This window comes from Talpa occidentalis, unplaced genomic scaffold, assembly GCF_014898055.3.
Source record: "Talpa occidentalis isolate TD23 unplaced genomic scaffold, MPIMG_talOcc4v2.1 talOcc4.11, whole genome shotgun sequence".
In the NCBI taxonomy this organism is placed as follows: domain Eukaryota; kingdom Metazoa; phylum Chordata; class Mammalia; order Eulipotyphla; family Talpidae; genus Talpa; species Talpa occidentalis.
In genome coordinates this window covers 5,675,685-5,699,386 of record NW_023601104.1, presented here as the reverse complement: position 1 = coordinate 5,699,386, position 23,702 = coordinate 5,675,685, and the positions used below count along the sequence as shown (strand labels likewise).

At 34.7% G+C, this 23,702-nt stretch overlaps 1 protein-coding gene and 1 long non-coding RNA gene across 13 annotated transcripts in view; one reads left to right on the top strand and one right to left on the bottom strand.

Annotated features, from left to right (window-relative positions):
• Window positions 1–23,702, bottom strand: part of LOC119238453 (uncharacterized) — a 444,593-nt gene that overhangs the window by 90,203 nt on the left and 330,688 nt on the right. The window lies entirely within an intron of this gene.
• The window catches only part of DPH6 (diphthamine biosynthesis 6), a 260,459-nt gene that overhangs the window by 105,115 nt on the left and 131,642 nt on the right, over window positions 1–23,702 (top strand). For 10 of the 11 annotated variants that reach the window (XM_054700305.1, XM_054700307.1, XM_054700301.1 and 7 more), the window contains 2 exons: window positions 8,520–8,581; window positions 22,062–22,156. In XM_054700305.1, the coding sequence (XP_054556280.1) occupies window positions 8,520–8,581; window positions 22,062–22,156 (157 nt within the window). Of the gene's footprint in view, window positions 1–8,519; window positions 8,582–22,061; window positions 22,157–22,854; window positions 23,053–23,702 lie in introns of those variants that run through there. The other variant, XM_054700344.1, reaches the window with a different exon arrangement.

Sequence of the window (23,702 nt, the reverse complement as noted above, 5' to 3'; positions counted from 1 at the left end):
GGCCTAGAGGTTAAGTCTCACTGCTATCACCTCTACAACCTGGGTTTGATCACGGGCCAAGGAGCAAACCCACACATGGCACAGCAGACCTCTCCAGTCTTGCCCACTGCTCTCCTTAGCAGTGTACTTCAGTTAGTCTGCCTGTTCTGTTCCCCATTCTCTCTCTGGTGACTCCTTTCACCCCCCACACACCTCCGGCCTATACCCCAGTTCTTATATGCATAAATAAATAAAGCTTTGAAAAAAAAAGCCACAAAGAGATACCACCTCACACTTGTGAGAATGGCCCACAGCAAAAAGAATAGAAACAACAAGTGTTGGCAGGGATGTGGAGAAAAAGGAACTCTATCCACTGTTGGTGAGAATGCAATCTGGTCCAGCCTCCATGGAAAACAATATGGAGACATCTTTAAAAAATAAAAATGGAAATTCCTTATCGTGCTTGTAAATACCTCTGCTAGGTATTTACTCAAAGAATTGAAATTACTAATATGTAAACTTATGTACTCCTATGTTCATAGCAACACTGTCCACAATTGCCAAGTCTTGACACCAACCTAAGTACCCAACAAAGACAACTGGATAAGGAAATTGTGGACTACATACACAATGGAATACCACACAGCTATTTAAAAAAGAGGAGATTGTGCCTTTTGGGAAATAAAATGGATGGACCTTTCCAAGAAAGATATATTACATGCACACATATAATAATAAAAGAAATAAAAGACAGGTATTGGGTGGTTTCACTTTGGCTATATTAATAACTAAATATATATACTGGAAAAGCTCAACAAAACAATTTTTACTTAGACTTTGTAAAAACTATAATTATTACCATATTACATATGGAGGAGTAAAAACATAACACAAGGCAATAATGTCAACTAGAAATCAATTTCTGAATTAATGTGATATCTTTTGTTAAGATTCAAATGCAAATACTACCAATCCCACAGCCACCCATCTCTGAATAGAGTACCTTTGGCTCAGTCTGTAAAGGGGAGGAACAGATTACAATAGCAAAGGAAGTAAATGCTGATTTTGTTCAGTTTATTGCTGGCACATCTAGATAGACCAGTCTTTTCTAAAAATGAATTAGGACTATTACTATTTGGTTCTGGTATGTATATATCCTTTGAAATCTTTAATAGATTAAGATTCAGTTTATACTAAAACTATTATATGTGTCCATGTAATATATGTTCTTGGAAAGCTATTATCTATACCCTTCCCAAAACTATGTACTATATTATCATTCTAAAACCTATCTTTTTATGATTATCTCAACCAGTAACTCCAATTTCCTCTAAAAATCAAAGATGCAGTATTCACAAGAAAATAAGGCTTGCGCTGTTATAAAAGTTAACCCTCTGTAGTAACATTTATGGTTAGGGGCAGATAATTTGCACTAATGGAAGAAATTTTCATGACAGTATGAAACAGGTAACTAAAAACTCCTTCTGGGAAAACATAACCATGAATCTTTTTCTATTTAATTAAGACTATTTTAAAACTCTACTGCCCAAGCAGATATTTGTGTTTACTGTCTTAATATCAACATTGTCCCATATTTGTTATAATTGGAAAATGAAACTATCCTATCTTAACTGAGGAATCAACGCATATATTTAAACTGCCTGGAGTAAGGATATGTTATAAAGTTTGTGGGGCTTGTCTTTAAATGAATTCTCTTCAGATGCATACTATTTATTGTATTGGTTCATTTATATAGTATATATAGATCTGGCCGGTAAGCACATGAAAAATTTTGCGGCTTATTATTAGGGAAATTAAAATCATGTTATAGCCATGATAATAGCCTATATCAAAAAGATTGGAAAAAGGGCTCCCATGGTGGCGCAGGCGGTTGAACGCCGCGCTGGGAAGCTGCCCGCAGCCTCTGCAATGCCAGTTCGATCCCGGCTGGCCGGCAAGGGTCCAATATGGCATGGCAGACCTCTCCTGTCTCTCCCTCTGCTCCTCTCAGCAGTGTATTTCATCAGTCTGCCTGTTCTGTTCCCCGCTTTGTCTCTGGCGAATCCTCTCGCCCTCCCACACACCTGGCCTGTACCCTGAGTCTTATATAAAATAAATAAATAAATCTTTAAAAAAAAAAGATTGGAAAAAACATGTGTTGGCAATGTAAACTGGTGATGTCTTTGTGGAACACAGAATGGTGATTCCTTTAAAAACTGAAAATGAAATACCATATTATCCAGCAATACCATTCCTAGGTATTTATCCACAAAACATGAAAACACTAATACTAAAAGATACATGCACTCCTATGTTCTTAGTAACTTTATTCACCACAGCCAAGACATGAAATCAACCTAAATGCCCTTTGCCAAATGACTGGATAAACAACTTGTTATATATATACACACACACTCAATGGAATACTACTCAGCTCTTAAAAAAGGTGAAATCTTTTGGGCATAGTGCCATGGTCTGAACTCTGCCCCTATGTCCTGAGTGGCAGGGCTGATAGGAAATAGGCAGAGTAGAATGGCCATTTTGAAAGCTTTTATAAGGGAGCACTGCTTTTTACAAAGGGATTGCTAAGAGTCCAGCTGCTCCTCTGGCTGGGCATGCTATAGACCTTTGTCCCCAAGGCTGGGGGTTGAGGGCCTCCTCAGCAGCAGCAGGCCTCTGCCACACCTTGCACCCCTGTGGTGGCAGTAATAGGGGCAAGACTTGGTAAGACTTTACCCAGGGCACCACGGTCCCCAGCTCCACAGCTGCAGGCCTTGCTATACTCTGCATACTCATGCACAGTTAGCCACAGTCCAACTCACACCACCACTGGTTAGTGGACCCTCCCTCTCCCCTGCTAGTTAAAAGAAATTGTTTTCTCTTTTGATGCACCAGAATCCTTTTGTTTACATTTGTGGCAGGTAGTGGCCAGACCCAGAACTTGTGAGAGAACTTCTAAATTGGTTACTGTTTTTGGACTCTTTGCCCAGTAACATAACCATCTAGCCCATCTTGCATAGATAACATAAACATCTATGATTGAAGGATTTTCAAGTAAAATTGACCAGATGAAATTTTCATTTTGAACAGCTCTCTGATTCTATGTGTCCATTAAAGTTTGATATTCCTAAAAACTCTTTACTATATTTTCTCTTCTCACTTTATATATTCTTCTTCAGTGATTTTATCTCATGGTTTCTACTTCTATGTTAGGGTTTCTTCTGGACATTAACCCCAAGCCTAGCTGCCAAATAATTATCTCTTCTTCGGTGACACACAGGAACCTCAAGCACATGTCTAAAATTGAATTTATTCTTTATTTTCCTTCTCAAACTGTATTGTTTAATATTTAAATAAATGGTGTTTAGTACCATCATCTTTTCATTTGAGCAAAGCTAGGATCCTGATAATCACCCTTACCTTTTTCTCTTGGCTGTATTCCTCTTATCCAGTTCATCAGGAAGTATTGTATATGTTACCTACTATATGTTGCCCTCAAATCTCTCCTCTTCCTTCCATACATCTTGCCTTGTCTGTTGCCTCATCTCTCACCAACTCAACAGGAGTCTCTTTATTTGCCTTCTTATCTACACTTTTGTTTGGGACTGAAGCTAGAGTGATATTTCTAATAGTCTGATTGTTTCATGTCATTTCTCTGCTTAGTATTTCTCTGTCTTCTCTTGACCTTATATTCAGGTATAAGATCTTCAAAATGAAACACAGAACCCTATAGGATCAGTCTTGTCTGCTTTTCTAACCTCAACTTTCACCCCTTCAAATACTCTTTACTCATATCAAGATTTTTTTAGTTTCCAGAACTCATCATATTGAAAACTAATGTGAAAGATTACAAGATATGTCTAAAATAAATATTTCAGGTCCCTCATTTAAAAAAAAAATCTCTTTGATATGCATATTTTTCACTTTTTAGTCATTTTTATGTGTTAAAACTGTAGAGTACTTTTAAACATAGAAAAAGGGATCACTTGGGTTATCACAGCAAGTATTGATTATCATTAACTGTATAATTATACTTAATATAATTTATTGTCCATTCATTTCATGCATGCCAAGGATCTTAAAAGTGAATCTATAAAGTATCTGATTCTCTTTTATCTTCCTTACATTGAAATAAAATACTAGCTCAGAGATTTCAGAAGAAGTTACATATTGAGATGAGTTCTAAACACAACCTCTAAGATAAGTGAGCATTCAGTGGTCTGTGTAGAAATGGAAATGTGGAAGTTGAAATAAGATCCTTCCCCAAATAGCTTTCAAGATATGTGAACTTCATTTTACTTTAGAGATCACATGATCAGTCTCTCCTATCTGATTTTTTTTTTAACACAAATTTAATCGTTTTATTTCTGAAATGCCAGTGTGTTCAACGGTTGTCTGGAAACAACCACCAAAAAAAAAAGTCATATGTACTAACAAAACCATTAGGCTTTTTAAATAAACCTACTTATTTTTAGATAAACCTAATTGTTCTCATGACCAATGAACTGGTAGAAACAGAATGAAATGATTAGGGCTGTATGTGTGTTTGCAAGTACGTGATTTAACTTTTGAAAATACATGGGATGCACCATTCCTGTATTCATTGAATTTATCAAGAATTATAGGCAGACTAGAAATTGCTTCTCAGAGTGATTATACCTTTTCTAATATCACTTACTGATTTCACAGTAAAAGTTTAGGCCACAAAAGTTGAGATAAGGACACAATTCATTTTATTTCTCTCTGTTAAAAATAGCATTATCAAACAATTTGTGATGTTTTGCTCATATCATATATTGGCCTGTCATGAAGAAATAAACCTCCACTTGCTTTCATGGCAGTAGATAATAAATTGACTGATATAATTCACTTGAGAAGTTGAAAAATGCATTGAAAATAATGGGGCATAACATTGTAGGGTTAACATTTATTCATAGATGATGCAATTAAATAAAACAGGCATTAACTTCAAGGTCAGTCGGAAAAGTAATAAAATTGAATATTTTAATTGAATTGTAATTGCTTCCCATTGATACATGCAAGTAAAGTAAAATAGATGTCAGCTCTACAAATTATGGTTCTTCCTCCTAATTAATTTCTTAATTCTGCATGGCGTTATCCAGTGCCTAGGTCTTGTTGTGGGTTTATTCATCCACCCAGTTTCCATTAAGGAATGTCCATAAGATGTGATTGAATGGCTAGATGTCAAAATTTACAGCAGATTTTTCATGCACTTTGAAGAAAATGTTTGTTAGTAATTTAAGGTAACTTATTTATGTAACTAAGTTAAAATGTATTGTAAATGTAACATCATTCTGGGGCCTATGGATTGTAATCATCTTTTATTAAAGTTGATACTTGATCTTGATATTTGTATCACCATTAATACATGTAACCATCTCAATGATTATAAAGGTTTCCATGGGGAAAATAGACACACTGAGTTCATATTCCACAGCTGACTGACTCAGAGATAAATTGAGCAGACTGTGAGGGTTTTAGTGAAACAGTTTATGTCCATTTGTGACCCAGATTCTCTACAAAAGAGACACCAAAATTGAATGAATCCAAAAAAAGAGTCTTTTCTCAGGGACTAGGATAATTTGAAGCTTTTAGATAAAGTTGGATTGCATAGAAAAAAACCTATGAGCCATTGTGACTTTCTCATAGGCTTTTCACAGTCCCTCAAAGCATTGAAAAGTAATGTAGTTTATATAAAATAAAATGGGAATCATGACATTACAAAGATCAGGAGAAAGATTTTCAAATTATAGTGAAATTGTATTGGGTCTAGATACTGGTTTCATTTAAGAAAAAGATTATGCCTTTTGAACTTGCTGCATTTACCAGTTAAGTGGCTACTGCTTAAAAATTGAAATTAGAATGAACGTATAAGAGGAATTTAAAAATTACTGAGGTATTGTTATATACATATTCTTAAACTTTGAAATGATTCTATGTAATAGAATTATTTAAGAGCAAATATATTGGTATAGTCACATCATTCTTTAGTTGTGGTTAGAAATATAAGTGGATGCTTGTTGATAAAACAAGTAAATTAAACTGAGAAGTAATTTTTGTTGTCTCAGCTTTGTGTTCAATTTTAACTTAGACACTGCCTTCATCATTTAAATGGTTTAGAGAAACCATTTAGAGCGTAAATGTAAGTCCAAAGATAAATATATTTTTACTGATACTAATATTACCCTGACCTTCGTTCTCAATTATGAAGGATTTTTGAATATCAGAGTCTCCACACATACCATCTAGTTAGAAAATACCAAAACAAAAATACATGAAATAAAATACTAACATCTTTGAGCTTTATAATTATAGATAAGTTAACACTTTTTCATATTAATGGGATCTGTTTCTCCAGATCGTTGTTTTAAAATTATTTTAATTGTCTTATTCCATTTAAAGAAATTAGTAAATATTATAAATATAGCATTATAAATAATATACAATGCTAAGATGTTTCTAAATGAGGAAACCTGTGAAAAATATGTGGAAGTGTAAGAAAATTAAATATTCAATCATATTTATAAAAATAAGTTACAAAGTTTTCATTTGCATGTAGTTTAATATTTATGGAATCATCAGTGTTCTAAACAGTAAAGAATTTCTTGAGACTAGTTCCATATCTGAATATATTCTGGAATAAGATGAATAATCTTCCTACTGCATTACATTCCTGACAAATTTCATTTTATGTATAATGGTCTCAACCAATTTAGAAGAAATCTCAGAAATCGGGATGGTTTCAAGCCATTGATTTCTCAAGGACAGTAGTTGAATTGCTAGGGATCTCTGGACCTTATTCAAGAAAATACAAAAACAATCTGAAATGCATGTCATATGGATGGTAATCACAAGGTTCCCAGTGACTATCCATTTCTAATGAACAGAAAAATAAAAGCAAAGCTAGAGTAACCAGCAAGCCATCAGGGAAAGGACTCAAGTTATTATTACTATCATGTGCAATGGAACATGTTAGCCTGACACAAGTATGTATCCTGTAGTGTTCATTTAAAGTAAAAAGGTCTAGGGCCTCCCCGGTGGCGAAGCGGTTGAGCGCTGGGTTGCGAAGCTGCCCACAGCCTCTGCAGCACCAGTTCGATTCCCGGCCCTCGGGTGAAGGTCCCACATGGTGTGCAGACTTCTCCTGCAGCCCGCTGCTCCCCTCAGCAGTGTACTTCATCAATCTGCCTGCTCTGCTCCCTGCTCTGGCGCTGGTGAATTCTCTCACCCTCCCACGCTTCTCATTGTACCCAGTGCTTGTATAAATAAATAAATAAATAAATAAATCTTTAAAAAAAAAAATAAAGTAAAAAGGTCTATTCAGAAGAATAGCTAGACTATTGAACCTATAAAAGCATTTTCATTACTAAAACAGACATTTTGGGATAAAAAATTGTATCTACTATTTAACTAGCACCATACGAACTCCTCAATCATTTCCCATTGAAGAAACTCACCAAAATCACCAGCATAACCTCCAATTAATTTATAACATCAAATTTGTTCGCTTCCCAGCTTCTGCTATTCCTTTAGTCTAATGAAATCATCCATTGTTTTGTGTTTGTGAAATGTTGTTACTGATTGGCCTGCCCTGTATGAAATGTCTAAACATCAGATCATGAATTATGGCGGCTTCTACCACCCTGACTAAATATGACTTAGATCCCATTACCAAACTATGAAGGGTCACCCATGTCAATATTTCATTATTAACTCTGACAGAAAAGAATGTAGTTACATCATTTTAAATATTTTATAGATTTGTAGTAGTCCTTGCTGTTTTGAAATGATCTATGATATGTTTCAGGAAAATATTTGAAAATCTTCCTTAAAATTTTGATTTAATTGTTTTAACTCCACAAAACTTGTCTACCTATATCCCATCATCTATATAAACTTCAGTTATATCAGTTCAACATCTGCATCAAAGATTATGACATGCTATTGGTACAGTAATGAATATTCAAAGTTGTCTCTAACTTTACTTGGAAAACGTCACAAAAGTGATCATCAAAATGAAATATTTAATATTTGATAATATAATTTGTGCCCATATGCTACTATTAATATGTAGGCCTGACAATCTACCACTCTTCTATTTTCTACTTTTGTACTATAAGTAGGAAACTTGAAGTTTAGATAAATAATAAATGAGAAAAATTTCAGTGTTGTCCTTGGGTAAAAAAAATTCATAATAATTAAAATACCAGGGATTTAAATTTCATATCTTTGAAATGATATTTGTATTCTATCCTAATTACACTTTCCCAAAAAGGAAAAAGAAATGGAAACAATACATCTGGTACCTGATACAGTGCAATTGAGATGAACTGGAATGAAACATGTATTTCAAGAACCCAAGGGAAATAGGAAAATAAATAGTAGCATAGTACATTTTACTTTAAGATCAAAGCAATTTAAAATATACATGTATTGGTTTCCTAGGTGAGGCGCAGGGGGTGACTGTGTCTAAACTTCCAGTTTGATAGTTCTCTATAAAATTTAACCTTTCTTGGCAGGTTTAGATCCGGATAAGCACCTTGGAAAAACCCTGGATCAAATGGAGCCTTATCTCTTAGAGGTAAGAATTTATACTATTTCTCAAATTATAGGTATTTAAAGGAGGGGGGGGAACAGTGTTATGATATGAGTATGAAGTCAATTTTAATGTAGAAAGACAGATACAGTATTTAAGTTCAGTATAGGAGGCGTGCTTGTGCCCAGGCTCTTCTGGTAAGTCTCATCTCACAGCAGTTTGTTCTTTGGCCCTTTATATCTATTTCCTTCCATCAGACTAAATCTCTCTTCTGCCAAAACAGTGTAGATAAATAATGAAATTGAATGCATGGGGGCCAAAGGAGAATTTCAGAATTGAGAGAGATTGTGATTTTGGCAAAGAACTTTTTGTAAACTGTTTTAAAATTTGAACATATGTGGGCCTCCCCTGGTGGTGCAGCGGTTGAGCACTGGGCTGCGAAGCTGCCCGCAACGTCTGCAGCACTGGTTCGATCCCCGGCTGCCGGGCGAGGGTCCCACATGGTGTGACAGATCTCTCCTGCCGCGCCCGCTGCTCCCCTCTGCAGTGTACTTCGGTCCTTCTGCCTGCTCTGCTCCCTGCTCTGGCTCTGGTGAATTCTCTCACCCTCCCATGCTTCTGACTGTACCCAGTGCTTGTATAAATAAATAAATAAATCTTTAAAAAAAAAAAAATTGAACTTATGAATTCAGGTTTCAACCATGTAGAGATTCTTTACAGAAAAGACAAGAAAGGCTTTGGGGTTGCCAGAATGTTGATTATGAACTACCCTGGGTATTATCATAGGGTGTTAAGCACAAAAATGCAGAAATCATTTCATTTAGCGGGTTCCTCAATATGGTCTGGTAGTCTTATGTTTCTCCAGAGAAATTATCTACCTATTCTCCATAATGGGCTTTTTGTTGCTTTTCTTCTCAAATTTGATATTACTTCGCTTTTTTCCCCTCACATTGAGTACACAAGTTGTTTCTTCCTTCACAGAGAAAATAGAGGTCATCATGCTTGAAAACCCTCTACCGTTGAGCACCACCTCTACTAATTTACCTGTGCCCATACCTATCCTTGCTCCTCTGTATATAGCTCATCTACCGGTGTTTCCACATCTTAGAAACCTCACAGTCAACCCTTCCATTGTCCTTATCCTCTCTCTCTTCATGGCCTCCTTCACATCAGTATTGAAACATGCCACCACCCCTGCCATCCTAAGGGTTCCTTCCTTCCACTCTAGTTGTTTCTTAAGCCACTTCTCTCTCTTCTTGCTTCAAAACCAAAAAATTCAGAAGTGTTACTATCAGTACTCCACCTCTTAGATGCCTCGTTTACCAAAATCTGGCTGCTGCTTCTGTCTCTAAATGAATCTGACCACCATCACCTCTGAACTTCATTTCTCCAAACCCAATGACACATTCTACCTTATTTAACAGTGATAAACATTTTTTTTTGAAATGTTTCTATTAGTATTCATGACTTTGTATTTTCCTAGTTTTCTCCTTTTGGTCTGGTCACTCTTATTTCTTGCTAGTTCCTCGTCCAGGCTCCATTTTTACTCTACCAACTTTTTCTGGGTGATCTCAATCACTCACAGGGCTTTAATTACTAGCTGTATCCTGATGACTATTAAATCTTTCTAGCCCAGATTTCTCTGCTAAGCTCCAGTGCCCAAAGGCACCACAAATTAAATCTCTACAAACTTGACTATGGCTTTTATAACCATCACTTTTTACCATTCCCTTTGTCATCACCTTAATTTGGGTGCCTGTCACTTCAGGCCTAGAGTATTACTGACACCTCCAAATTTGCCTCTACCTTCCATTTTATTTCCCAAAGATTTCATTTTGCTTATTACTGCCTCAAGATAATTGTTCTAATATATTCTACTGTAATTGTGTCACTCACTCACTTCTAAACTTTAAATGAGTCCCCACTGCCTACAGGCTAAAATCCCAACTCTTTATACTCCTCTTCCCCTCACCTACTGTATCTAGCCCATTAACGTGATCTCTGCTCTATCTCTAGAATATATTCTAAATCCAAACACCTCTCACTACTTCTGCTGTGGTCTCTGCTGCTTGCCACCAGGCCATAATCATCACTTGTCTGGAATACTACATCAACCCTAACTGGTCTGCTTATTTCCACCATTGCCCTGCTATGATCCATTATTCATACATATGACAGCGTGATTTGTTTTAAAGTGTAAATCAAATCTTATCACTACTTTCTTTAAAATTTAAATGGTTTCTCATTGCAATTAGAATAACATCCAGACTCCTAGAGAGCATAACCTATAAGTCTATATGATCAGCATCCTATCAATCTTTTCAGGCTCGTTCTCTACCAATCTGTATGTCATGTCACTCACTGAGCCATAAACACATAAGCCTCTTTAATACCTAAACCCACGGTATTCACCCTTGTTTTTCCTTATGACATTCCTCTGCCTGAAATGTTCTGTCTTCAAAATGTAACATGGCTAATGGTTTCTCATAATGTAAGTGACAGCTCAAATGCTACCTCCTCAGAGAAGCTCTCCCTGACTACCATGACTAAAGCAGATCAGTCCAAATTACCTTATTTGCTTACCTCCTTATATGAATATTGTCTGTCATCCCTCCTTTCACCCTATGTGAGTGTCAGTAATCTTGCCAAAATTTGTCAAAGATACAAGGTTCTTTCATTTCAGTTGCTTGTTCATCTCTCTATGCATTCATTGCTATAATCTTTAAATTATTTGACATTTATTGAGGACCTGTTCTTTCACAGATATTATGGTGATCACTAAGTATGCACGATGAATTAAACAAGACCCTCATTCTTGAGCAGTTTACAATCTGCTATAGTCATTTTCAGACTTGGGGACCTTGTTTAAAATGCCTATACCTTTTTCCCACTCCAAGAAATTTCAGCTCAGAAGGAACAGGAATCTGACCATTAAAAAGGCACTAGATAATTCTAACATAGTGATCAACATATCATCTTCTAGTTCACAATACCAGCAACATCCTTCATACCCTGCCATTCCAGATCTCTCTGAAAGAGTGTATGCCTTTTTGAAATTGTCACCCATTGGCTTCTTGATGCCACTCACACCTGAACCCTTGCTGAGTATTTCTTAACTTCCTTTTGAGATGTCCAACATTTGGGACACCCTTTATATGTTGTTGTTCCACCCATAACCTTCCTCCTTTGGTGATATGAAACTCTGTGATTTCAATGACTACTTTTATTTTTATACCAATTAAATCTGTTTCCCCACATCTTTCTACGCCCTAGACATGTAAATTCAACTGCCAAATAGACACCTTCCTCTCTTAGGTGTCCTCAGCAACTCAGTCTCAACTATGCAGAAGTGAACAATACCTTCATGACATGTCTATTCCATATTTATGTCTCCTGACAGGGAAGAGCTACACTGTGTACTCAAATGGTTTCTCACTGCAATTAGTATAGTGCATTGTAATACATGATTTCATATGTTCTTTTATTCATAAATGAGGCCCCACCTCCTTTAATTATACCCTCTTGATATCACATTACCTGCCCCTTTTTATCCTCATTGTCACCACAGTAGCACCTCCCCTAGATTACTGCAGCAATCTTCCAGCTCAAATCTACCTTCTGCCTTGTCCCTTGTCAGTCCCTTGTCCATAGTACTGCCACCATGATATGACATGTAAATTGAATCATATCACATTTGCCTTATAAACTTTTAAGTTGCTCCCTCATTGCCTAAAAGAAATACTTAAGCTCCTTTAGCATGACCCAATCTGTCTTTGGGGAAAATGAGGCTGGTATGGTAAGCAGTCTCCTCCATCCATCCTCTTCATCAATTCCCAAGTACTTATTGTTTTCCGAGAGCGAAACTCCCCTTATCCATGTTCTGCTCCCCTTCTCTGCGTGATTTATATCCCCGTCACTTGCCTAAATCCAGTCTATCCTTAAAATCTAAACTCAGAGTTTAACACAATGAGGTTTTCTTTCCTCCTGGAGCTGCCATTTTCTTCTTTGCCTCCTAACATATAATACGTCTCATGCTTTATTTTATTTTTGTCTTAAATAATGCTTTCATAAAGTTCAGATATATAATACATAAAAAAGCACTATAAAATAATGTAAAATGTTCCACTGACTCTTAAGTATCCGGTTTCCTTTTTTTCCTTTCCCAGAGTAAGCCCTCTCTTCTGTTCTAATGTATCTCTTCAAAAAACATTTTTGCATATGTAAATATATATGCATGTGTTTATCCATTTTTAACTAAATTGGAACACACTATGCACATTATTCTCCATCTTCTGAATTAAAGTGATCTGATCCTATTCTTAATGTCTATTTCTCTCTAGAGTAAGATAACAGACACACAGTTTATCTCTAAAACATTCCACATACAATTTTCAGAAGTTCATCAAAATTGTTAGGGGGAAAAGGCGGTCCCAAAGCAAATTCCATACAGGCTTTGTGGACTCCACCCCCACCCCAGGTCAAAGCCAAAGACACTGGGAACTCCAAATCCCATCCACCCCCACCCCAGGTCAAAGCCAAAGACACTGGGAACTCCAAATCCCATCACCACCAAAGGGAAGGTGGCTGGGATTTGGAGTTCCCAGTGTCTTTGGCTTTGACCTGGGGTGGGGGTGGAGTCCACAAAGCCTGTATGGAATTTGCTTTGGGACCGCCTTTTCCCCCTAACAAAACTACCAAGCCTATTAGGAAGCCTGATAATGAAACTGAGAGAAAAGGACACAATAGAAGCAATCCAAGTAGACATCAATAAAATAAAATTTTTAGATTTTAAAATGACTATAGCATTGGGTAACAAGATGAACTATGTTAGGGAAGATTTGGAATCTATATAAAATAGATTCTATGTAAATAGAACTCTGATACTGAATTCAATATAAATAAAATTCTAGTACCTAAAATTACAGTAGTTGGCATTAAGACTGTAACAAGTGGTTCCTATAAGTAGATTTGACCCAGTTGTATAGACAATTAAGAAACTGGAAAATGGGGGAATTACATACCCATAGTGAAGCACAGCGAAAACAGGTTGGAAAACAAAAAAGAATATAACAGACATCAAGGAAAGGAGATACAGGAAAAGAGGAGAAAAGTAAAAGGACAGAAGCAATGTTTGAAGAGTATAAATATCTATAGTAAAATAGAACCTAAGAGTTAGTTTTGCAGGTTTTGACAAAGTAGTTTCTTAGGGTGGTATGAATTGAAAGGAAAGGGGAATATTAATAAATAGTTGTACATTTTGAACAGGAATTCTTTTTCCTGATAGTTAGAGTAAATTATGCAATGCAGTCTGTCTTTTTCTCTGACTTGTGCATTGTCTAATCGGTTATATGAGCTCTCCATAAAGTGAGTGTTTAATAATTGCGTACATATTTAGCAATTTGTTTCTCCCCTCATTCATAACACTTATCTGAAAGATTCAGATTTTAATTCATACTGCCCAAGGTTTTTGCCCCCCTTTTTTCCTATCATTTTTGCATATCCTCATAAAGGAGACTCAATAATTGCCTAAAGAACCCAAAACACAATGATTCTAATATAAAGGTGAAATGAGTTATCTGTCAAACTCTATCTTCCTTCAGCATTAGGGGGTATTTTTTTTTTAACTTATTATCTAAGACTCTATCTTCTGCATCATTGCCTAAGACAAATCAGATTTTAAGGAATGCCTAGATCTCCTGAATAATCTCTTTATGAATAATATTATTAATCTCATTAAGCAAGATAAAAGATCAACCATATATTCATTTTTCAATTCGTTGACATAACTCTCATGAATAGTTAAAAATCCAAGAGGAGAGAAAGCAAAAATCTTCAAGTTTGTAGTGGTGTGTGGGAAAGGAGTTAGGTAAAGGAGCCAATCCTTGTTCACCTGCCTCAAAGTCCCTGAGCCACCTCTTGCATACCCCTTGTGTAATGCAGGTGGATATGATTTGTTAACTGTAATAAGTCAATTTAGCTAACACTTTAATGCTTTAATATATTATTAAATCCAAGAGTTAATATTTTTAATTAAAGGAATTTTTGCATATTATAATGGTTTCCCTTGCAAAAATTAATATTTAATTAGGAGAATTCCAGAGAGGTTGATGACATGGTGGTAGAGAAAAGATAATACCTTTGGGCAAGAGTCCTTTCCATATTTCATTCTGATTGCCTGGAGTCAGAAGCATTCTGTGACAACAATTAGCAAGGTACCGCTACTCAGGTGCCTAGGTGTGAATCCTAACTATTGCCTATCTGAAATGTTAATCTAATGACTTTTTCAAGTATGAAATAGAAATAATAGCAATGGAATGGTATATAAGATGCTTAATTCAGTAGCTGGCACTTTCTAAGTGATTGATTAATGTTAGCAATATTTTCTATTATGACTAAAATTCATCATTCCTTAAAAAAAATTTTGAAATTTTCCCTGCTTTGCAAAATTCACAGAAAACTGTGTACACTATAATTGAAGTAATTTTTAAAATTCTCAACGTTTTGATAGCTGGCTTACATCAACATATAAGACAACAATCCTAAAAAAAAAAAAGGCAAAGACAATGAAGACCCATTATAAAGAAGAGAATGTCTCCAGTCCTGTGAAGGGATGCGCGGATTGATTTAGTAATGAAAGAAATATGCCTTAAGCAACAGAATGATGTTACTTTGTACCAGATTAGCAAAGTGAAAAAGTTGGATAATGCCAATTGTTGACAAATAAGGGTTTATAGACCCCTTCTAAGAATATAGACTGGTACTACCATTCTGGCGGTTGATATTGCAGTATACCCAAGTTAAAATCCCTATCTTTCTAGACATAGCAATTCTCCTATCCATCCTTAAGGGAACATTAATGAGAATAGTCTTTGTAGGGTTATTTTTATGATATTGGGGCTATTGAGGAAATATGGATGTTGATTCTTGGAAAAAGTGATAGCCAAAATGTGGCGGGTGCATATTATGAAGTACAATTCTGCAGTTAGAAAATACACTCATTGTGTATATAACAGCAAAATGTTGAATGAAAAAAAAAATACACATTAAAAATTATAAATATCTGTGATCAAAAACAGAGGTATAAGAAATAGATATAAATACAAATTAAAAAAAAATAGAAACCATGCCTATTGCCAAAATCTTGAAATGTAATAAAGTATAGGGGACAAATAAAAAGCATAGTCTCAGTCCCATCATGCTCCTAACACACATGATGGTATTTTCCATAATGGTTCATTTCCTGGTTTGTTGTACATACCAGTTCCTATAGATAAATACCTTTACATAATTTATTTACAAAATTGGACTCAACTATACATACCTTGTGTCCTATTTTCACCTAACTTTGTGTCAATTTATTTTCCATATAACTAAATATATTTTGAAAATATATAAAATAATGTGTGTATAGATACCAGCATGTTCTACATATTATACATATAAATCTATCATGACAAATTTAACAAGTTATCTCAAGTTGGAAATATTTGTTAGTTTTTAATTGTTTTCAATGTTTTTTTTAAATTATTACTGTTATGATCATCTTTCCGAATAAATCTCCATGTACATCTCTGATTATTTTCTTTAGATAAATTCTTAGGAATGTAGTTTCTAGATGAAAAAAAAAATCTTTAAGGCTTGTAATTTATTGTTATATATTAGCCATTGCTTCTTAAACTTCTTCAGGTTCCTATAATTATCATCTGATAAGTAAACAATGAATTCTAAAATTATTTTAGCTTTTATGTTTTCCCCTTAGATATATTTTATCATTGTTCAAAATAGATGAATTTTAATTCTGCTTTTTATGTATTTATTAAGAGTATTTCTATTTTTGAAATATTTTAGGCAGACATTTGAGATATTTTCAGATAAACACTGACTTGTCAAAGTTAATATTCTCAAATGGTTCTTCAGATTTTGGCACAGAAACAACCTTCTGAGTCTCCCTCCTCTCATTTCTCACCTTGACATTTATGTTCATGTCTTTAAATGACATGTTTGCCTTACTAATTAATGATCCCCCTACCCCTATTTTAGCACTATTTATTGACTCCCCACTCTAAAATAAGCAAATTTTGCTATATCTCTTCCCTTTGCTTCCTTCCATATGTATATCCATACTATATTACATACTATATTACAATTGTAGTTGTATCAGTATTCAATATTTACATTATGATAACTATGCAAATCCAGTGCATAATTGCATTAGGTAATAAACTCTGGGAATAAGTCTTCCTTTGTCTATACAGCTTTTTCCCCCTAGATTGAATAATTATATTATTTTCTTAATTTTTTTTTTAGTACAAAATATACTTAACACTAATTTACCTTTATGCTTACTGCTAGTTTTCTAATCTTTTATCCAGATATTTAGATATATTAACTATTTGGTCAATTTCCTCACCCTGAAGAAGTCTTTCCCTTCTGACCATGGAACCCTCCTTCGGAGCCTGTGATTCTAGTATCTCCTCATAATCCTAGAGTTCCCTTTACTTTTGTTCTGTGTTGGAGCTCTTGTTTTCTGGATCCAGTGACTTTCTTTTTCTTTCTTTATTCTCATTTTTGTGAAGCGCATTTGCCAGAATATTCTTAAGAAAGGGCCCATGGGAGATAAATTTTTTGAGATTGTGCATCTCCAAGATGTCTTAATAACTCACATTTGATTGGTTCTTCAGCAGATCGTAGAATTCTATATTTGGAATAATTATCCTTCTGAATATTGATAGTGTTTCATTTCTTTGTAACTTGGTATGCTGTTAGGAAGTCCAAAGTCATTCTGAATCTTGACAGTTATTATATCACCTTATTTATTTATTTCTCATCTGCTCTCTGAAAGTGTGTATTTCTTTTGTCCCTGGAATTGTACAAGTTTAGATGTTGTGTCTTAGGTATTTTTTTTTAATCCATTGTGCTAGGATAAGTAGAATTTTCAGTTGGAAACTTTGGTTTTGGGAAATTTCCTTGCATTTTTTCACTAGTGTTTTTACCACTCTGTTTTTGTTTTATGGAATTCCAATTATTTATATGTTCCCTTAATTTCTAACTTTCCTCTCTTCATTCACTGTTGCCATGCTGTGAGAATTTAAGTTATAACACTGTATCCTTATTACATAATCTTTGTTTTGTACTTTGTTTGTTGCCTTCTGTCCTCCCATAGTCTGTTTTCTCCATAGTTTGCCTTGTTTTCTTTCATTTTAGAGATGTCTCTGGTAATCTTTGGTATTCTACTCATATTTAAAAGTAGGGGCCTAAAATTTTTATTGTAAGCACTAAATGTGTGGTGCTTTGTGACCTCAAGTTGCTATAGAGAAGTATAGGTAGTCATTTAATCTGAGCTGGTCAGTTTCCAAAGAAAACTACACACCAGTCTTCTGTCTTAAGTGAAGGCATGCTGTAATTTATTCTGGTTTTGGTTTTCTGGTTGCTGAGCAGGGAAAATAGCTAGAAGTTTCAGAATTTTTGCCTGCACACATGAACTGAATCCTTCTATTTTTATTATACTGCCTCTGCCCTCAGGTTTGTCTCATTTCTCCCAGGACAGTTCTTCTGTATCACCCTCTACAGAGAATAAATGTCGTATTCTGCTAGGGTAGAGGAGAGGCAGCTGCCAGCCTAGCAGGATGGATCAAAGGATCGAATTGTTTGTTAAACATACTGCCTATCAATCCTTCTTTTCATTCCCCCTTCACTTCCAGTGGCACCAAGAGCCACCAGGAGTCACTTCCTTAGCCTGTTGTTTTAGAGGAAGGGAATTATTCTACTGTGTAAAAAAGGGAATTATTCTACTGTGAGAATGTCCTCAGTATTCTCCACTGTTAGCTTAGTAATCAGTATTCTTAGTTCTGCTAAACTTGTTGATTTTGTCACTTTCTCTTGTATGCTCTCCACCTTTGTGATGTATGCCTTTTTATGAAATACCTTCCAACAGGTTTTAGAAGAGATGTGTGTAAATACGTGGATTCAATCCACCATCTTTACCAGCAATAGTTTCTCTTTTATTTCTTAAGATCATTTAAGTAAAGGTTGTCTGCTAGATGGAAGAGAGAAACCATATTATATAAAGATTGTGAGTAGGAAGATCTGGTTGCATTTTCCAGGACTATTCATATAGAATTGGAAAGCCTTAATGAGAAATTAGGTCCAGATATTAATAGTTAATATATTTTCATACCTCTGTTTTTTTATTAGTCACTTTGTCTTCCTTTTCAGTTTGATAAAAAGATAATTTGTAATCCCAACTAACTACCACTTAAACAAAAGCAAAAGAGAAAGAGAATTTCATCACAGTTGACTTGACATTATGACTGCTATAAATTACAAGATGTATTAAAATGTACTCTAAGAAAGGAAAAACTTTGTACCATAGGAGTTCCAAGAAAAAAACAAATTACCAGGAAAAAGAGTAAATGTTGTTAAGAGAATTCTCAGTTATTTCAGAGATACCCTACTAGGTTTTAACATTAGAAAAGATTTCTGACTGACTGGATATCTAGACTGTATTTTGAGTAGGAGATCAAACTGAAAATGGTCAAAACCACGTAGTGAGAGATTTTGAATGTTAAGGTGATAATTTAGGAGTTACTGGAGATTTTAGAGGAAGACTATATGTTTCTTAAAGATGTGCTTTTTTAAATTTTATTTTATATATTTTTACATCATTTTTCATTTTTGCACAATGTATGCATTTTCATCTTGGTTATAGTCCCCATACAATTCCCGCCCCCCTTGTTTTGATCCTATTCCCTTCCCCCCCCTCCCCCACTGTAGTGTGTCACTGGTTTATAGTTGCTTGTTGATTTTGATTTTTATAATTAGTCTTTTTCCTGGTCCCTTATTTAGATTTTCTAGGTTCCTGCTATCAGTGAGACCATCTGGTATTTTTCTTTTTCTTTCTGACTTATTTCACTGAGCATGATCCCTTCTAGCACCATCCATGTTGCTGCAAACTGCATGTGTTTATCTTTTTTGATTGCTGAGTAATATCCATGGTATATACGTACCACATCTTCTTGATCCAGTCATCTATTTTTGGGCATTTGGTTTGTTTCCATATCTTGGCTACTGTAAATAGTGCTGTAGTAAACATGGGAATGCAGGTTTCCTTTTGAAATGGTGTTTTTGTATTTTTTGAATAGGAGTGGGTTTGCTGGGTCTATTGGCACATTCATTTTAAGTCCTTTGAGAAACCTCTACACTACTTTCCATAGACCTGGGCAGTCTACATTCCTGTCGACAGTATACAAGCATTCCTTTTCAGTTGTTGTTTCTGGTCTTTTTGATAGAGGCCATTCTCACTGCTGCTTTCATTGTATCTCACCAGAATCTGTGCTCTACCCTACTATGTAGTTAACTGTGCATTTATTAAGCGCTTACTAAGTGCCTATGTAATAATTGCTTCTCATGCATTGTTTGTTTAAAATCATCTAAGATACCTATAAGGTTGCTACTATTAAGATTTACATTTTACAGGTAATGAGTCACTCAGAGTGTAAGTTACTTTTACAAAAATAACTCACTTGGAAAATAGCAGATCTTAAATTTATTCTTAAGTCTGTTTCAGAACGTATGATTTTTTTAAATCATTATTTTAAGAATTAAATAAGATAATCATATTATCTCTTAATCTTATGGTATAAAGCAAATATTCTTTAACTGGTACTGAAGTATTAGTATTAGCAGCAGGAGAATAACAATAAAGGTGAGAGTTGAAATCATGGTGTATATATAGGGGAATAATTGATAGAGAAGAACATATTATAGAGGAAACCATGAAGGATATTTATAATTTAGGGTCAGAAGGGGGGAGAGAAGCACAGGAAAATTCAGTAACTTGGATGCCTAACTGCCAGCAAACTGCTCCTTATGCTGAGATAGTAATAAACAGAACCATCAATCATCCAGTTTCCCAAAGCAGAAACCTGGAAATTTTCCTTAAAATTTTTTAACCTCCCTTACTCTTTCTTCTAACTAGTCAACTATTTTAATGTCCTAGAAGTCTTTCAAAACATATGTCCTCTCCTTCCTCAATGCTCCTTTACCTCCTGCCCAGATTCCTCCAACAGTTCCTAGGTGCTCTCTGCTTTTTGACCTAAACCTTTACAGCCCACTCTCCATTGTGCAGCCAGAGATGTTTCTAAAAGAGAAATTCTTACTCATTATTATTACAAAGCAGGTATTAATTCAGTTTGGTTTAATATAGTTATCTGTTCCTGTTATCTGCTTCTGTAAGGACCAACTATAATTATTATGCCTTGCTGATTCTCTACTTCATGACCCAAAGTGGTGGAGATTTATCTGCTTTGTTCTTGTGAACTGTTACAGAAAATACCACCTAGTTTTCTTTCTCTCACTTTTCTTGCTATTTGGCTTTACAATGTCTTTCGCATTACTGCTGATCCTTGGAGGCAGCATAGAATTCTACCAGACCCAAATTTTAATTCCCTAAGGGTACATAGTCAAGAGTGGAAATGTAATGGATTCAGAATGCCAACACAACCACAAAAATAAACAGATAAATATTTAACTATGCAGGTAAAACTGAAGAGTTAGGCCACAGTCCCTGGACTGGCAGTAACAGAGAACATCAATGGAATCACTTTCCTTTAAGTTGTGAGGACTTTGGGCGAGGAGAAACTATTAGCAGAAAAGCTATGAAATTCAGAATAAAGAAGATGGAATTATAGTGATAAAATCTCAACACAGAAGCGGGAAGATTTTATGACGCAGCCAGTGAGAGTGCTGCCCTGCACTTGTTCTAGTCATGTACCAATCACATAGGAGATTATTTTACTCCCTGGATTAGGATCATTTAAATAATATGGCTTATATCTAATTACAGGGGATTGGGGGAGTTTTTTAGTTTCTAGTTTAATTGGACATTACATTTATCCAACCTTTTTTAGACTTAGTCCCTCCTGAGACTTGTCTATAGCTTTGGAATTATACTGGTTCTCAGTATCTTTGGAACTTTACTAATGATAATAGCCTCAAACAAATAACCATGTCTGTAACTTCTTGTTCACAAACCTAAGGAAAGGTCTTGGATTTTTTTTTTCTTTTTCTGTATCTCTGAGAAATGCTCTGAACACAACTTTTTTTTTTTTTTTTTTTTTTTTGTCCTTTCCATGTGTAGGTCAACAAGTAGCGGAAGTACAACTTGGTTGTATATATATTTGCATTTACTACATAATGATTTAGCACCTTTCCTCCTTAACCCCCCTTTGAATCTAAAGCTATTATCATTTCTAAAATTTATAATCATCTTTAAGTTTTCTCTTTGTACACAAAAATGTTTTTGACTTACACTTCTTGTAAGAGTTTTGGGATTATTAAAAATGTTATGACAACATTTTTTTCAAATGGCTTTTACACATTTTAAGTAGAAATATGAAATTATGATGCTGTAGCATCTCTTTTGCAATCTCTTTTGGAATTAGTTTTTTGCATGAATGTTTAAGACAAAATAAGACAAATTAACTGAGCAAGTTTGCTTTTTTTTTCTTTCTGTTCTTATTTTCAGCTTTCCAAGAAATATGGAGTCCATGTTTGTGGAGAAGGTGGAGAATATGAGACATTCACTTTGGATTGCCCTCTATTTAAGAAGAAAATAATTGTGTGAGTTATCATTTCAGCATTTTCTTCCTTTTCCTTAAATTTAAGTGATGGAAACAACTTAGCATTAAGCTTGAGGCAACTTTTGTTGGGAGAAATAGAACATGTCCTCTAAGTTCACAAACACTCAATTTGTTTAATACCAGTGAAGTCGTCTGAATACCTAAATCAATACCTGACAAGACGAGGCCTTCATAGAAGGCTATAAACTTTTTAGACATTGCACTTTCGTTTACTTGCTGATTATGGCCTGCAGTAAAACTGGTACCTACACACTGACACTTTTATCCTTTCATGAAGTGTGAATTGCCTGTATTATTTATCTTTCATTACAGCTACATTTGATAAACTGCCACATCAGTAGCCTGCGGGTTCCATTAACTCCATCTTCTTTTTCCTTTTTCTTTGCTTTAACAACTTAGAATGGTAATGCTAAACATTTCTCTTCAAGTATTTGGAGTTGTTTTTACATATAAACTTTGTTTTTAAATGAATTCAGTTTATGGTGAGTAGTGTGATTTCTTTGCCATAAATTGTTAAAATTAGTGTAGTGAAAAATAGAAAATTTCTTCAGTTTGTTACATTATTATCCATACTCTAATTTATGTTGCTTTTTGCATATGCTGAGAAAGCACTTTATCTGCTTTCCCTGAGCTCTTATGCTTCTTGGAAAAGATTGTCAGAATTATGCTTGATTTCAGAAGCCTCATCTGATGAAAGATTAGGATCCAGTATTGAATGGACAACTCCAATATTTCCGACACTAAGAGATGACATCTTTGTACATAATAATGAAGGAAGGAGTGCTCTAAGAAAACTGAAACACTATTGTAAAAGTACATTTATGTACTGAAATAAAGCCAAGATATTTTCACTACCTTATATGATATACTGATTCTTCTTCATGCACTCTAACTTTTTTCGATTATGTTAATAATCATCAACATAATAATAATTTATTTGGCATAAAATGGGAAGGAAGCACAATAGACTATAATAGTGGATTATGGGTGATTTGGTGGTTGCATTACGGTGTTAATACCTGATGTCAGTATCCAAATATTACCTGAATTAAAATTAATTAATGAAAATAAAATCATTGGGAAATAAGATGTAAAAAAAATAATAATACTCTTAAAGAAATATATTTATCAGTACCTATTATGTCCAAAGCATTCTGCTGGGCATCACTGTTGTCCAGCAAATATGCCTTCAAAGGGTGGAAGGAAGCTATGTCTGTACATAATTATGATACAAGATGGTAAAGATAAGTGTCATAAAAGTGAGTTTATATATGAGAGATATTTTTTTCTGTCTATGAGAATCACAAAGTGATTCATGAATGAAGTGTGCATGAGGTGCTACTTCTAGGAAATAAAACTGTTCGATTATTTAAGAAAACCATTTGCATAATAATATCAAAATTATAATGGGGGCTTACAATATATTTATTTATTAATATGGGACTAATCAAATTCAAAGGAAAAAAGCACACTAAGAGAAAAAATGCCATGGGCTAATACTTTTATCATTCACTTGACATCTTGAG